At 45.1% G+C, this 12317-nt stretch overlaps 1 protein-coding gene across 3 annotated transcripts in view; it reads right to left on the bottom strand.

Annotated features, from left to right (window-relative positions):
• The window catches only part of LOC144178644 (semaphorin-5A-like), a 179877-nt gene that overhangs the window by 9811 nt on the left and 157749 nt on the right, over window positions 1-12317 (bottom strand). For 2 of the 3 annotated variants that reach the window (XM_077706647.1, XM_077706648.1), the window contains 7 exons: window positions 12068-12144; window positions 10233-10369; window positions 8942-9109; window positions 6013-6186; window positions 5035-5406; window positions 3539-3721; window positions 290-469 (listed from right to left, as the gene is read on the bottom strand). In XM_077706647.1, the coding sequence (XP_077562773.1) occupies window positions 290-469; window positions 3539-3721; window positions 5035-5406; window positions 6013-6186; window positions 8942-9109; window positions 10233-10369; window positions 12068-12144 (1291 nt within the window). The remainder of the gene's footprint in view (window positions 1-289; window positions 470-3538; window positions 3722-5034; window positions 5407-6012; window positions 6187-8941; window positions 9110-10232; window positions 10370-12067; window positions 12145-12317) is intronic. The other variant, XM_077706649.1, reaches the window with a different exon arrangement.

Below are 12317 nucleotides of genomic sequence, written 5' to 3'. Positions count from 1 at the left end.
GTAACAAAGCGTAGTTTTATTTGCAATGTCCATTACGTGTACCAGCACTCGGGGAAAAAAAAAAAACATGCTGGCACCACCATATAATAGCCACTTTTCAGGGTTTCTAGCAAGATGCTGATGAATGAGCTTTGCCAAAATAGGTAAGTGTTTACCAAATATCAGTCAAGAGTGCTTGGCTACAGGACACTGAGGGTGAAAGAATAGAGAAGAGCCCCGCAGCTTGCAAGACTACACAGAAGAACCCCATGCATGGTCAGGAGAGCTCCTCCAGTGAGGATATACTTACGCGGAGAGGGGCAGGGCAGCGTGGCATTGCAGGGCGCCACCTGTGTGGCGTCCCCTTCGCAGGCGCCTGACTCAGAACCCGAGCCTGGCTCTCTTAGGCACGTGCGCGTGCGCTTTTTGGTGCCACCTTCCCCGCAAGTCACGGAGCACGCGCTAAACTCCGACCAACAGGACCACTGGCCTTCGCACCGCAGAAAGCATGGCCGCAGAGGAGGCACAGGAGGGAAAGAGAGAGGGAGAGGGGAAGAGAGAGAGAGAGGGAGAAGCCAACACCACAGTCAAGCCACCAAGCAGTTCGCACCCGCAAAGGCAGAGCCCTACCTAATCTATTTCCTGAAGCACCACAGCAAAGTGGAAGTAAAAGTCCTGACCTTACGTTCACACCTTTACTTATCTTACGTCACACTGCTAAAAATTTCTCACGCTGAAAGCACTTTCACTGTGATTAAAAATGATAAACAACTGGTGAGCTACTCGACTGAGAGCACTTTGACCCTTCACGCTGCATGTACTCTTGAGTTCCTCCTAAACGACTGAGACGGTGGCCAATGATAACATTTTCTACTGCTTCTTTCTTCTAAGTTGGCAGCTAGATTAATTCGGTGAGTCACATCTAGCGGAGGTCCGTGTCGATATGTGCCTCACCCGAGACATTCATCAGGGAGGTTCTACGTTCTAATGTGCCTACGACATTACACATGTTCAAAAAATATTACCACTAGGATAACGATCACTTCTAAGCCTAGCACTATGCATTGCTTATATACTACTAGTTAAAGGACTCGAGCAAGGCTGCAAGCACCACACCATGCACAAAGACAGAAGACGAACAAGAAAGCCAGAAAGAGAACATGCATAATGTGCTCAGGAAACAGGGGTTAATCGAGCTCGCTGTTAGTGATGAAAAGCAGTGAATACAGCGGAAGGAGCAACAGCTATCTCTTCCGTCCCAAAAGTAAATGCGAGCTGAGACTAGTTTCAGCTAACGCTTACTCTTACCGCGACATAACTGTGTAGTTACAAGGTAAAAGCAGTCATTTCCCACAAAGTTAACCAGCTGGAGCCTTCGTCAGTGGGATGACACTAAGCATAGGTGTAAAATAAAAGGGTGGCTCCTCTTGCAGCCTTTTTTGAATCCTAAACAAATTTAGTAATATATGTCTTTTTATTTGTGACAAATTTATGAAAAAAAAAAGTATATGCGTGCACTGGAGTTTCAACCTTTGTGCACATTCAAGACCATAAATATTTCTTGGTCAAGCTTTTCACATTTTCTCATAGCCATTAGTATGCACCACAATAGGAATGGCATACATTTTAAAATGATAGAAAGAAACAAAAGAGGAACTTTTTTCTTGGCACTACATCGTGTCGTTCGCATACATGTACCGGAGATCTGAAACCCGTGATACACATGTTGTTCCTAGCAGCTGTCATGAAAGAAGACCTGCATTGGAACAGCTGCATTGTGGTCTAAACTGATCAGCATAATGGGTTGCTTGTACAGTTGCAGTAATAAGTTGAGTGAATAAACTGGCCGCACCGAGTTCTGACAGCCAAACAAGGTCACCATATGGTAGCATTTGCATAAACTGGTATGATTCGCACCATCTGTCCAGTTTACAAAACTTAATGTTGTTGTGGCTGTTGCAATGTACAAACCTGGTAGTTAAAAACCATGCCATGATGGTCACTAATCTGATAGAGGTGAAAAAAAAAATCCCTTGTTTACGACTTAGCTGCACGTTAAAGGATGCTCCCTGCCTACAAGAACCTGCTTATATTGTTATATAAATGGTGGCGACCATAGGGCACCTAAAGATGTGGAGGCACTGGCCCTACTAATGCAATCTTGTTCAAAATCAACCTTTCGCGCAATGACTGCATTGAAGAGGTATCCTGGGGCCCAGCTGTGTGAGTACATTCTTTTGTAGGATGCAAGGGAACACCCAGTAGCTTTCATAGCTTTAGAATGAGCATTGGTGCTTCAGACAATCAGTGCACAAGAGAAAACCGTGCATGCTAAAAATAATTGAACAGCTTTGATTTGGCAGACGCAACTACACAGCTGTTCTTTGCTGACAGAAAAATTTCTGAGGTTACTTCTGATGACGAATGAGACTAGCCTACTAAATGGGTGTGGGGCCATAAGAGCCTTGAAATGCTCTTCGAAGGGCAAGCAGCCTGTGAGTGCACGGAATGCAGTACATTTAATAAATTCAAATGCCTCTAGATGGCTAAGGTAGCACATGCATGCTGCATTTAAAGAATGTGACGTGTGACTTTTTTATGCACAAACTGGAAGGTGCTGGTGAGCTATACTTTTTGACATCACACATATCCAAGTGAAACTAGCCCAACTTCCTTGACTATTGCAATTTATTTCATCTCTACTACTGAGCACCCTGCCAGCGATTGCCTTTGTGACTGGAATAGGGGCTCACAATTGTCCCCCTTGAATGAAGGAACGTCTAATAGGAGTGAGCCATGCCAATTGTGTCTCTGCCCTGTTATCACCAGCCTATCTACGCCCACTTCAGGGCCGAGGCCTTTCCCATTAATCTCCAATTATCCCGGTCCTGTGCTAACTGCAACCAATTTATCCCTACAAACTTCTTGATCTCGCCTGCCCATTCAACTTTCTGCCACCCCCTGCCACACTTGCCTTCTCTAGGGATCCACTCTGTTACCCTTAATGACCAATGGTTATCTTGCCTTCGCATTACATGCCCTGCCCACGCCCGTTTCTTCTTAATTTCTGTGATATGTCCTCACACGTTTGTTCCCTGACCCACTCCGCTCTCTTGTTGTCCCTTAATGCTACACCTATCATCTTCCATTCCATCACTCGCTGAGTCGTCCTCAATTCAAGTTGAACCCAGCCCTGTACAGAGTCTCTAACATTCTGAGCTGAAATATGTCACCGACAGTGCTGCCCAGCTAACACAAGGCAGGCTTAATAACAATGCAAAACACCAAACTAGTGGGTGACAATCACTCTGTAGTTTGCATGCTTCATCTAGTAATGGTGCCGTGCTTTGCACTCAAATACCCTTCAATCATCACTCACACATTCCAACTTAAACTGTTCAAATGTGTCTAGTCTTTCTTTCCCATGCTCATCTCACTTCATGCCATGCTTAGTGTAAGTGACACACTCTGATGAACAGTCGTGAGTGTAAGTAACTACCATAGTGTAAGCGGCCAAGCCGAGATTTGGCAAGAACCGCTGCTGGCCATCTAAACTCACTCTGGCAGAGGTGGATGTTGCACTCGCGCTCCTCCTTATGGGGCCCCTGGCAGTTGGCGCCCGTGCCCGAGGGTCGAGGGTTGTCACACGTGCGCTCCCTGTGCTGCACGCCCCCTCCACAGGGCACCGAGCACTCGCTCCACGCACCCCACTCGGACCAGTCGCCGTCAATGTTCAGGTACGCTGCACATCATATCAGGGCATCAGCTGTTGGCGACAAGCTCCTGGTATCATGCTGTCTTTAAAGGAGCACTGACACCAACTTTCGGCGTTAATATTATTGCACAGTTCGCTTCCTTCACTCAACAGAATACCCTGGGTGAAATATGAGCAGCCTGCGACGCAAAGAACATAGTTCAATTGTATCTCATTTATCGCGCCGACGGAGCAGCGTGCGAAGCGGCACTCAGCAAATGGACATCAGCGTGACATCATCCAGGGAGAGCCAAAAGAAGTGACGCGGCAGCGCTCGTCAAAAGCTTGTGACGTCACTTCATGCGTGCGGCCCCACGAGCGGCGAGCGGGCGCAACACCCTCTCAAGCGGGCACCGGTGACGTCCGCACAAAGCGGTGAGGTCAGGCAGGGAGTCTGTCATATGCGCCGTTCGGGATGAAAGCGCGGGAATGTGAACCAAATGATTTTCAGGCCATTCAATGTAATTAACTATCGCGCGCTGAAGTATTTGAAGTGCTGTTTCAGCTTCGCCAAGCCATTAAGCATCGATAAAAGCAATAAAAGTGTAACATAAAATTTTCGTGTCAGTGCTTCTTTAAGAAGACTGATCATTTTCACCATCTCTCTTGACATTAGGTTTGTTGGTGGTACATTAATTCCCAACATCATGTTGTCTTTTACGAAGACTGATCATTGTCATCATCTTTAAGGGAGGACGTGTCAAGTAAAACAATTTTTGTTATTTATGGACCAAATTTAGTCAAATTAGGAGAACTTATGTAGTTACCTAACCTAATAACAAAACTTAAATCAGTTTAAAAATGTCTTCTATACTTTTTGAGTTACGAGACTAATTACCTTCACGAACTCGCCCCAAGATTAATTAACTAATTAAACAAAAAGCCAACAAGATTTTTATGTCAATGTGTGCAAGGAAGCTATTAGATTGCTGCTTTATTTCCTTTAGGTATCCAAAAAGAAAAAAGTTTCACTTTCTTTTCAGTTTTGTTGTTAGGATGGTTAGTTAAATAAATTCCCCTAGTTTTATTCAATTGGTCAATAAATAAAGAAGTTGTTTGACTTGCCACGTCACCCCTTAATCGACGTGAGATTGGTGAAGAAGCTACATTCATCGTAACCACTGTCAGCTGACATCCTGTTTTGCCAACAGTACAGAAACGGAAATTCATGTGCTACACAGTTAAATTTCATCTGTAGCAGTGCAGTTGTGCATTGAGCCACGCAAGTTTTTTCCCCCCAAAGACTCTCAAAGAAGATTCCATGTTCTGTTCTTGAGTTGCATGCGTCGTAGCAGACTCACCGGAGTCCATGCAGCTCTTGGCTGCCTCGTGGCAGTAGCGCTCCTCCTTCTTGACGCTGCCCACCCTGAGGAGGGAGCTCTCGGCAACGTTGGCGCGGCAGGTGAACCGGAAGCGCTGCTCAAAGTAGCCATCCCGGGTCGAGTTCACGCGAACCCAGGCAGTCCAGTTGGAGCTCTTCCGGGTCTCCGGACAGACGTGTGTGTTGCAGGCACGGTAGTCGCTCTCGCACCCACCACCGCAACCCTCGCGGCCACGCGGCGAGTCACAGCGCCGCCGCCGCCACTGGAACCCGCCGCCACACTGCGCCGTGCACTCGCTCCAGGCGCCCCACTCAGACCAGGAGCTCTCGCGAGTGGCTGGCATGGTTGGCACTGTGTATGGGGAAGTCACCACAAGGTGGCAATGAGAATACAGCAAGGGGGTACTCAAGTGGGCAATTGAAGAATTGTACTCAAGGGAGCCAAAAGTAAATCACATGAACGTGCCATTAACGGAGACATGCATTAACGTGCCATTATTGCCTGCCATGTTCAACAAAGGTGCTCAGTTCATGGCAAGCACCGTAATTTTTCTAGAATTGTTCATTGCCAGAATTGTTCATTTCCACGTTAATGAACAATTTTTCTAGAATTGTTCATTAACGTGTCGTTAACGTGCCATTAACGTGGCATTAATGTGCCATTAACGCCTGCCATGTTCAACAAAGGGGCTCAATTCATGACGAGCACCTTAATTCTTCTAGAAATGTTAATGTCCACTCAGTGAGGTAGGGAAATGCACACTCTAAAATTCATGGCATCAAATCTCAGTTCGGATCATATTCGCATAATTGCTGATTGTTGGAGCAAATGGAGGTGGGCTTCAAATGAATGATTTCTGCTGAAGTTCTGTTCATGTTTGAAGAAGTTCTGGACAGCATTCCCCCCTTGGTTTGAAAAAAGAAAAAAAAAGTGCAGCGCTCGAGCTTCTACAATCACCTGGACAGGGTGGGTTGGAAGTGCAGTAGATCTGCTCCTGTTCTGGCCCTAAGCAGACGCGACCGCCATGCTTGGGGGCCGGGTTGCCACAAGTCCTACGGCGGGACTTCACTGCCAGGCCACAAGTCTGGGAGCAGCCAGACCAGCCAGACCACTCGGTCCACTGACCAGTCTCTGTAAGAAAGTGAGAGAGTGCATTCGCTTAATATTAGTCAGGAAATGAGGTGTTCTAAAGAGGCAACAAAGCAAATGAGATTAATTTTTGTTTTCTGAGCCCTAGAAGTGATCCCTTCCGGCCGCAGCAGCCGCTTTTTTGATGGAGGCAAAAAGCAAAAACGCCCCTGTGTTTGAAATTTCTGCGCACGTTAAAGATCTACAGGTGGTCAAAATTAATTCAGAGCCCTTCACTACGGTGCGCCTCATCGTCATAAAGCGCCGGCACGTTAAACCCCGGAATCTACCGACCCCTTACAGCTTTCCGAGACAAAACTGTAACATGCTTTCGTTGCATTAAAAACAGCTTCAAAAAAGTCTCTGCCGAGGAAATGCTGTGAAGGTATCATATCACAATAAACGTTTTGCACTAACAAGATGTCACAATACCCTCACTAGCGTATACAGTCGAAGTGCCTTTTCCCTACAGCAATTAGCAGTCAAGGTTCTTATTGCTCCTACTACAAACGACGCAATTATATTCTTTGCCCCTTCGGTGTCAACACCAGCGTCTAAACAGCAAATATTAATACCTGGCACCCATTTCAAAGGAAATGTAAAGGACAAAAACAACAAAACAACCACTTCGTGAAGAACACATACCTGCCAGGTTTCCCGAATCGTCCGGGAGACTCCCGAATTTCGATGGTTTTGTACGATTGTGCGGCCAAAACGAAAATCTCCTGAATACACACCCGTGTCAGGCCAAACCTTCCTCCTAGCCAGGCCACATTGCTCCGGAGCTACACGACAGTCTACAATCCTACAGCAATCGACATCATTATCAGTAAGGAGGTTAAAAAGTGCAGTTGGTCATGCGCGCAAGGTAAACTGCTTAGTACCACAGAAGCGCTGAATGTGAGAAGCAGTTCAGCATAGTAAAAAAAAAATTGCATCCAGTTCAGAGAACCCATCCTACCAGCGAGTGGTGGTAGCACATTCCGCTCTGCGCAATGAACGTTTTTTCATCATCATCATGTCTGACACAATCCTCAGTCGCGTTCCTTTGGCGAGGTGTCGCAGGTGAGCACATTGTTACGTTCGGCAGTATTACCGCGACTTCCTGAAAAGGGCGGTGTCCCTCCCGTCGAAAATTTAGCATCTCACCAATGGTGTACGCCTCATTAGTTGTTTGGACGAAGCAGTGTAAATTATTCCACTCTGCTGCTACTAATTTTTTTATCCCCCCCCCCCCCCCCCTCTCTCTCTCTCTCTCTCTCTCTCTCTCTCTCTCTCTCTCTCTCTTGTTCCCCCCCTCCCCCAGTCAGATCTCCCTAATGCCATCCCAGGGAACCTGGCAGGTATGAGAAAATATAAGTCGAGCCAACTTATGACAAAGTTGGTTGTCGTGCTGAATTCGTTCACGATATGCCCAGTTAGGAATAAGTTGAAAAAGCATTTCTGGCCCACAAAAAGGCGGCATGCGTACACTGATGCAGCTTCTGGCCTGCAAGGAGTGGCGACAGCACTGTGCTGGCTGAAACTCTGAAGTGACACAAGTAGCTGCAGCTACTGCTTGTTACCGCTAGCCAGAATGAAACTACTGGTGCAAACAAAGTTACACTTGTGGAAATAAGCCGATAATGTGGGTTAAAATTGCAACATCAAAGGGGCCATGAAGACAAAACACGAGTTTGGTTCATTCGAAAGATTGCCTCATTAGAATCATACCGACACCACTTTTAACGTAAACTTCGCTCAAATAAGCTACATAATTAGAAAAAAAAGGGAATGGCCATGCGACCGACTAGCACATTTCCCGCAACAGATCCCATGATGTCATGTGTCCCTGCTCGTGATTGGCTGAGGCTGGCAAAATCCGAACGACCTATTTGCGCTTACGTTTAGGGCACATTCTTTTTATAGCAGTGAGAATGGTGGGGCAAACAGTGAAAGGTACGAAAGTACACGCAAGCATAGAAGTACTGATGCGTACTGCTTTCAGTACTGCATGCATTATGCTTGTTTTAGCTGCACAGCACTGCGGTATACTTTAGAATGATCTGAGACAACACTGACCGACTGGCATAAGCGACAGTGTCTCACGTGACCATACTTGTTGAGCGAACACCATGTTTCATGAAATGACTATTTTCTACCTTTTACAAAAACAAGCCACGTACAAATATGGCCAAACAAAGCAAAGGCAGAAAATGGCCCGCCGTGGTATGGTGGCGCCATCTGGGTTGACTAACAGTAAACAAGGCTCGTCCGCAGCACACTAGGTTTAATTTGAAGACCTGCCCTTGTGATGTCATTGCAGATATCAGGAAAACACATTCGATTTGGCAGGAGAATCAAAATTTTAACTTCAATTGATTAATTTTTCAGCAAATGAAGCATCGTTTACTTCCAGACAAGTGCTGGGGGCACTACAAAACACGAAATCTTTCGAATAAAACAAACTTGTATTTTGTCTGCATGGCCCCTTTAATCTTCATCTGTGTCGCTAGCGGGAGAAGTCATGAAGTATCAATGGCAACAATAAGCTGAAGCCCTAAGGAGGCTTGGCTGCTCCTGCTCCCTATTGGTGCAAGTATTCAGGCCCCACCCTCCCGACATACACTGATGGGTAAGGTGCTCACGATATATTTGTAGCACATCGTGTCTGCCTGAGACAGATACGACTGCTGGGAGAAAAGTATCAGATAAACTCCAAAAGAGCTGAGGTATGCTTCGGCATGGCTTAATTCGATGCAGCAGCGGAAGTACTTACGTGTGCAGTTTGTGACCTCCAGAGATGACCCTTCGCAGGGTTTGCCACCATTGGCCGGTGCAGGGTTGTTGCACTGTCGTGACCGGCAGAGACAACGGTCGCCGGGGGCATCGTTGCCAACCTGATCGCACTCCGCCCACCGGCTCCAAGCACTCCATACTCCATCAACTGCGAATGAAGAACAGGGCAAATAATAATAAGACAGGCCAGTGGTGACTGAAATAAAATTCTAGTACATATTGTCATGAAGCCAAAGATGATGCAGTTGTCTTGAGGGAAAAAAAGTTTGTTGGAGTGAACCTGTGCTCCCCCTAACAACTCAATAAATACACAGGCGGCGAAGCAGCGGTCAACAAAGTGACGTGCGCAAACGAGTGTCGGTGAATCAAATGCAATTATCTTTCAGTGCGGGTGTTTCTCGAACTGTCGAATCACATCGAGAACACTGTAGATCAAAGAAGACTATTCTGGGCTAGTGATGTTAGGGTGAAACATTGTTCCCATCAAATAAGGTAACCCGTGCGGCATAAGAAGGAAAGAATGGAACACGGGCTTCGCTTGGGACACAGATAACACAGCCTGGTGCAGTGGGGTGGTAAAAACAAAACATAAATAAACAAATACAATGCATGATTCGCGGCAAAATGAAAGTTTCTCTCTTTTTTTTAATTCACTCACTTTGCTCAGTTACTGTGCTTTTGCATCCGACAGCAAGCTGATGCACATGACACCACTTTCTCGGACTATTCATGCAGCTGTTGTGAACATTGTAGCTCAAAATGCATTATTTTGATTGATGAAACTAGCATTTAGATTGTGAGCGTGTAACATTCTCTCATAAATTTGCTAAGAAAAGCTACAAACGTAAAAACAAATTTGACCACTAGTACATAATTTGGTTGGCCATTGTTTCTGTGCATAAATTTTTTTTTTTCACATTATTTTTCTTTTTACTGTAAATATACTGTTGCAGGTGTACTGTTCATGTTTTTTTTTTTTTTTTAATCTAAAGAGACTGTCGTTGTCATTCCCTTCCTCAGAGCTGCACTGAAGCCCAGCACAGCTAGGGCAAGCAGATTGCAATGATTTTCAAGCAGCACCATCGAGTCTTGCAGGGACACAACTGAACAGCACGGAACAGAAGTATTGCAACATTACTTAGTTGATGAGGCTAATCAAAAAGGGAACAGTGCAGCTTTATTGTGCATCCTTTCTAGTTCAAAGCTGAAAATTCACCGCCATATTTGGCTGCACAAAAGTTGTAGCAGAAGGATCCAGGCATGCCACTCACCCGGCACGTTGCCACTGGGGCAGCCAGTCAGGTCCTGCTTCCAGTTGGTGCTCAGGGGATTGAGGTGCGGAGCAGTGGTGCACGCCAGCTGGTGCCTGTTCCAGCCACAGTACGGGTCCATGGAGCCCAGGCAAGACCTGAACAGCACCAGGACACGGCCATTACAGCACCAGTGTAGAAAAGAAGCGGCTTGAGGAGTTCACTAACACAGCAGCTAGGACTTAACAACAGAAAGCAGTTACAGCTTGCACAAGATGGCCATGATCTTTAATTCATGCCACCCTGTGGTGTCATCAATACGATAACGGTTTTGAATCTAGTGGCTATTAAATGCGTGGTTGCTGTATGCCGTAATAACTAGATTATATTTTTTCATAACGTTCATCTTAAGCGCACAAAATCACACGGTCACAGAAGACAAGAACAAGCGCTACTTCCAACTGAATTTTATTGAATCACGGTGAAATATATACCATTGTTTCACGACTCTGATATTGTTTTCTTTCAGTGATATTGTTTCATGACTCCGATTAACGCACGCGTGAGATAGTGGAGGCAGCTAAAATGCAACTAGGTGATTTCCGGTGTGTCAGTACAACATCGGTAGCTCTGTCAGATAAGGAGGCAGCGTTTTTAAAAAGAACTGGTCATGGTAATGACTGACATGTGTGGGACAGCGCAAAGTGATTTCGTTATTCTAATCTCTGTATAATCGTAACCTTTTCTGTATCCCTTGTCTTTTTGCTGGCATATATTTCACCGTGATTCAAAAAAATTCAGTTGGAAGTAGCGCTTGTCCTTGTCTTCTGTGTCCGTGTGATTTTGTGCACTTAAGATGAACGTTATGGAATACCAACCAGCCCAAACGCAAGCCCTTCTTCAAATGTGTTTTTTCTTTGTATGGCTGGTTGCCTCAGCAACAAATATCACAAATACATGAGACTAAAAGAGGAGGTGAGGGCACAGAGAGGATAGGAAAAATAGTGCACAAGGGTACATATCATCTACTTTTGTGTTTCCTTGCCTCTGTGTGACAGTACACAAACACATCTTTTCAGCTAGCAGCCGTACTCTCATCTGCTTTTATTTATCCACACACCATTACTAGCTAACGAATTCACTCCAAAATAAAACATGCGATTACTGTGTATGCATATGATGAAATTATGTCAGGACAACTTTGGCACAACATCAATTTTCTACACAGGTGCGACCTTCCACTCTGCTAAATAAGCCTGCCAGACAGCAGCATCGCAAGTGCTGATAGTTAGTCCAAAAAGATTGCTCAGGAATTTTTAGAAGCTGATTTGCTTCTTTATTTTTGATCAAAAACTTGATTTCCCCACTGTACAAGAACTGCATTTTCACGGCACAATTTGTCTGCTCTGAAACCATGGTTGGTGCTTTCACCACCATTATAGTATGAAGCCAAAGAGTTTTCACCACATTTTTCGAAATTCCTTGCGGTTGAGACGGTTTAAGTTCTGGTTAAATTCTCTGGCCATTGTAAATTTGTCAGAAAGCAAACTGCTGTGGTTGCTGTGTGAAGATGCATAACTGGTAACTGGTAGAAGATGCGTAACTGGTAGATATTCATTTAGATAGTAACATGCATAAGCCCTCTGCAGATATAACAACCTCTATTTGCTGACTTTTTAACAAATCTCTGTCAGCTTAAAGGCTTCTCGTGCCTAGCCCAATGTTTATTTACATGTTTTCTGTACAATAACTTTGAAAGACCAGAACAAAAAAGCATTTTGGAAGAAGTTATGTAAAGGTATGAATTTGTAAAAAGTCCAGAAATTCGTAAAATTACAAAAAAAAATTGTACTTACTCTTCGCTCCTGTACTGCTCACAACGATGAATGGTAAGTCGAAGCACCTCCCTGTCAGTTCCCAGATACAGCGAACTCTGAAATGCAAAGGAAAACTATGTCAAGAATATTTAGGATGAGCACATTAGGCTCAGGATTAATATAGTCCATTACTAAAACGTGTGGTACACAGATGGCACATGCATGCATGCATGCATTCACACACAAAAAAAGTGTTCAATTCGTTTTTCATCAGCACAGAAAATGTGGA

This window comes from Haemaphysalis longicornis, unplaced genomic scaffold, assembly GCF_048455015.1.
Source record: "Haemaphysalis longicornis isolate Haplotype H1 unplaced genomic scaffold, Haemaphysalis longicornis Haplotype H1 scaffold_4, whole genome shotgun sequence".
In the NCBI taxonomy this organism is placed as follows: domain Eukaryota; kingdom Metazoa; phylum Arthropoda; class Arachnida; order Ixodida; family Ixodidae; genus Haemaphysalis; species Haemaphysalis longicornis.
Note: the sequence above shows the minus strand (reverse complement) of the source record. Positions and strands in the feature narration are given on the sequence as shown.